We start from the raw sequence: 5,000 nt of genomic DNA on the forward strand, positions 1-5,000 counted from the left end.
CAGAAGTACGAATAATTTAATTAAACCAATTGTATTATGTATAAAAGTGTTTACCATATAATTAAACCAACTGTATGATGATACAAGTATGTATGATACAATTAAACAAATTGTATAATGCATAGAAGTATGTATCATACAATTAAACCCATTGTATGATGATACAAGTATGTATGATACAATTAAACAAATTGTATAATGCATACAAGTATGTATCATACAATTAAACCCATTGTATGATACGTAAACCAATTATAATACAAGTATCACACAAATAACACAACTGTATGATGCATACAAGTATGTACAATATAGTACAATTAAACAAATCGTATGTTACATACAACAATGTATCTACAATTAAACCAGTGACCACTAAGAAAAAGACAGAATGTACCAAAAGGTATGAACCAAGAAAATATCGTACTTGTAACATTTAAAACTCTCCTTTCTATTCACTGTTCTTGCCTGACTGAGGAACACTCCATGAGTTTTTGTTTTGTGTTTCTTTAAGAATCGCCTTCTCTCCCTTAGTCTAAGGGCGTCGTGCCAACAGGATAAGGCATTCCGGGTGGCATTGCTACCCCTGCGATATATATTCTTGATCTATGCAAACGATGTTTACCATTTCCAACTGGGTGGACTGGTAGGTGGTTGGGCGGAAACAATCCCGGAACTATAGTAGATTCACACCAAGCGTGCATCTAATGTCTATGCCAGTCCCTTACGACGCTCTTGATTGGTTGTTGATAAGCCAATCACTGGGCTGAGAACTCTCAGTCTCTCTCGAGAATTCATATAGGCAGGATGTATGTTCCATCTCTCCTTAGGGATACGGCTTTCAAAAGTATCACACAGTAGAGGTGGAACATACATCCTTCCTATGTGAACTCTCTCGAGAGACTGAGAGTTTCCAGCCCTTTGATTGACTTATCAACAGTCAATCAGAAGCGTCCTAAGGGACTGGCTTAGACATCAGATGCGCGGTTGATGTGAATCTACTATAGCAAATGTGTGCTGAGCACTGCACAGCTCTACCACCGCGTCGCCAGATTTGGCTTACAGTATATTCGTGTTCTCTCTCTCTCTCTCTCTCTCTCTCTCTCTCTCTCTTCCGTGCATGTAAAGATATAAAACAATGAAAAACGAGCCAGATATAATTCCTGTCCTTATTAAAGATCCCATTCCATCACTACTCAAGTTCTGTTGAAGACAACGAGCACCCCATAGTAAGTCCCCGCAAGAAACCAAGGCTTTCGACCTTTGGTTTTCACTACATTGCGAAAGAACGAGATCAATTAAGTGAGAGAGAGAGACAGAGACAGAGAGACAGAGAACGAGAGAGAGAGAGAGAGAGAGAGAGAGAGAGAGAGAGAGAGAAGGGCGTGGGGGAGTTAAAGTAACTTGTTCATGTATTATAGACAAAACAAATGTCTCTCCCAATCACGAAACTTTAAAGCTTAAGGGACCTGTCTTAGAAGAAGACCCTTAAAGGGACTCGATGCCCTTGGAAGCTTAAAAAAAAAATCGGTGCAACAAATCTGATGTCAAAGTCAAAGACATCCTCCCTCTCCTGGGATTGGGTAGGGGGAGAATCCTCATCTCAGCTTACGGGAAGGAGGAGAAAAAAATAAGGTAAGAAGGATGATGGAATAACTCCTTGTACAGGATATACGCCGAAAAAAACTGTAGGACCTTAAAGCTCGCTCAAGGTACTCCGAGAAAAAAGAAAGAAAAAAACTACCCGAGAAAGGGACTCCTTTGTAAAGGTCACAAGCCAAGCCAATACCAAGGTTACCCAAAGTCACTGTGGTTCGTCGGGCGAAGATTTCTGCTACTACAACGCGTCGCAGAAAAGCGGAAAGTTTGTACATAAACTGATTATATTTCGTTGTGCTTGTTGTCAATGCTTAGACATGCATTTCCACGACTTATTATACCTATATGAAATTTGAATATAAATTCAAATTTCATATGGGCATTTCCAACGCTTATATCTATATGCGCTTGTATTCAAAGCTCAAATGGGTATTATCAAGGTTTTTCATTGAATTTACTTTTGAAAGGACGTATCAGTGCTATTATTTGATTTTCTCCTTTGCGTCTAATGAGCACTGTAAACTCGTTTCTGGATGCTGAGAGAGAGAGAGAGAGAGAGAGAGAGAGAGAGAGAGAGAGAGAGAGAGATCGCGCTCACACGGTGTAGGGCAACATGTAGAAAAAGTTGTCCCAGCCTCCGATGTACCTGAGATACCCAACGCAGTCGAGTCTTTCTCAATTGCGGGCGTCGTTCATATTGTTTGGCTTCGATTCCGACTGAAAAAGACACCAGATTGGAACATGTTATGAAGCGCACGAACACATACGGAACTATTTCAAAACTTAAGGGACAACTCAAAACATGTACGCAATTGTATCCTCATACTGTGAAGACTCGGGGAATGTAGGTATCACAGCCTTCTGGAATTTCTTGAGTACAGTGAAAAGAAAAAAAAATACACACACATACACATCGTAGTTCAAGGTTTTGTTTTCAACTTGAGAAGGAGGTATTCTTGACCTCCACAAAGCTATCCTATTCCACGAGACTGCTCTGTGAAATTATCTTATTTTTATAGTTAGATTTAATCTATTTTTATCATTTAATTGATCCTATTTTGATAAAATATTTATGTTCAATATGGCTTCTTAGTTACTTAAAAATACGTACAAGCAGAGTTAAATGTCCCACGTAAACACATTATAAAACGCACATACACATATATATATATATAAATTTCTGACTCACAACGGGATTGAACCCAGGTCTTTCAATCGATATAGGCAAGAGCTCAACCAACTCAACCACACAGAGTTCCATCCTTGTGTGAGTCAGAAACTCACTTATGTTCTACAAGTGATTGTGTGTTGATTAATTCTATTATATATATAATATATATATATATATATATATATATAGTATATATATATATAATATATGTATATATAATATATATATATATATATATATATATATATATATTATATATATACATACATACATACATATATACACATCCATAAACGATTCATAAATGAATCTCGACAACAAACAAAACTAAACCTCAGAGATCCTCTTTGAAGAAAAACATCATGAAACCAGTACCAGGAGATGTGGACACCCGAACGAGTCTTCTCGCGAGTCCTTGCAACTCAGGACGATACAAATCTCTATGGGGCTGGTCAGTGCAGCCAAACACTTTACCAAAGACACTTCTCGGTGCCAGAGGTCCTGTGTCCCTTACACTGCTGGACTGCGGAAGTTCCCCTAAGGATGTCGTGCAATGGGAACTTCAAAAGTTCAAGCGAAGATGCATTGCTTTGCTACCCCAATACAATTCTTGTATTTTAAACATTCACATGATTAGTTGTTTATCTATTATTTAGTTCATTTATCTATTCTCATCTTTAATAACCGATCCCTTCTTCCTCGATTTCCCTTTACCTTTCGTTACTTCCTTCCGATGACCACCATCATATTCTCTTGAAGGTTGAACTTCGAGTCAGTGACTGGTTCCATATGAACAGGGTTCTCATCTCCTGAATAATAATAACCAAGATCGTGATCGTTTCCTTATGTCTCTTCCTCCAGGCTGTACAACGGATCGTTCCTGGACTGGGAGAAGAACGAAGGGACCATCGTCAAGCCCGGGGTTCCTTTCGAGCCTGAGAAGTGAGGATCGTTTGATCGTGTGATCGTCTCCCCCCTCCCACCCCGCCCCAGGAGAAGCTTAGATAGCTGAGTGAAGCAGAAGGCTGTCTGATAAGATCTAGTGCTGTGAAAAGATGTCATAATAACAACGGTCATCGATGCAGAAAATATATGCACAGTTTCAATTACAAAGGTACTTTTTTTTTTCTTGAGGTTTCCAGCAATGCAGTTTTTTAGCCTTTACAACCCAAATGTTTATGAGGTTTGATAGCGAAATTTATTCATAATGTACAATCCCATATATCACGTGCGTGAGCTGGTGTTATGCTTTTACGCATTTGTATGTTTGCATGAATATAATGCTGCGTATGTGTAATATTTGAATATGTTCATTGTATATCTTCTTTTTTTTAAATATACATGGTTATTTTACTTTCATAAGAAGAAACGTCAAAATAAATACAGCATTTTGAATGTGTAAGACTTCTATACCTTTTGTAAAAGTGCTGAATTACACTTATATTAGCACTTGTAGCGTCAGCTATCAAAAGAAATTTCATTAGGAGTGACGCAGGGTGAGTATCCCATTCCGTTTTCTATTTTCAAAGACAGGGGATATGAATAAAAAGCTACCAAATTCTACCACTATGCCAATGGCAGCGCGTACCTTCAATGCGAAGCAAATTACACATAAGTCTTAGTGATGGCTATTAAACTTGATTCTCTCTCTCTGCTCACAAACACATACAAACATTAATTGCCTGAAATGACCTACTTACAGCTTCCAGAAGTTAAAGTTATGAATGATACCATGGAAGGCTGGCTTCAAGCAACTGGGTCAACCGGACTTCTAGGTCAACTGAACTTCTGGACCTCTCAGAAAAGTCCAGAGAAGGGCGATGACCCCTCGTCTAGAATACTTTCAAGTGCTACCCATGAACTGACCTTACTTACCCTTCTGAGCACAATATTTACCAGATGCAAAAGGAATAGTTTACCAGATATACCTTAACGTTTGATACACTTTAGTAAAACTGGTTTAACCTTATACTTTTGATCTACTTTAGAAAGTGTGCAATACAACAATATTATTTAATGAATGGGTCAACATGGCAAGACGATGTCATGCAAGGGATATGATATGACTTAAATGTAGCCCACTAGCAGTCCAACATTTGGAAGAAGTTTACTCTTTTTATAATAACAAAAAATATTTCTGGAATGAACACAAGCATAAACACCAAAAATGACAACCGATGTATATGTATACATTTAATGGGCTTGCTATTGCATATGGTCTTGCTACTTT

At 38.1% G+C, this 5,000-nt stretch overlaps 2 protein-coding genes across 2 annotated transcripts in view; one reads left to right on the forward strand and one right to left on the reverse strand.

Annotated features, from left to right (window-relative positions):
• Window positions 1-4,165, forward strand: part of LOC135208704 (rhodanese domain-containing protein CG4456-like) — an 8,301-nt gene extending 4,136 nt beyond the window's left edge. Inside the window, exon 4 of the mRNA XM_064241181.1 lies at window positions 3,632-4,165. Within this exon, the coding sequence (XP_064097251.1) occupies window positions 3,632-3,716 (85 nt within the window). The 3' untranslated portion in view covers window positions 3,717-4,165. The remainder of the gene's footprint in view (window positions 1-3,631) is intronic.
• Window positions 1-5,000, reverse strand: part of LOC135208707 (dynein intermediate chain 2, ciliary-like) — a 203,211-nt gene that overhangs the window by 93,405 nt on the left and 104,806 nt on the right.

This window comes from Macrobrachium nipponense, chromosome 35 (genome assembly GCF_015104395.2).
Source record: "Macrobrachium nipponense isolate FS-2020 chromosome 35, ASM1510439v2, whole genome shotgun sequence".
Lineage (NCBI taxonomy): Eukaryota > Metazoa > Arthropoda > Malacostraca > Decapoda > Palaemonidae > Macrobrachium > Macrobrachium nipponense.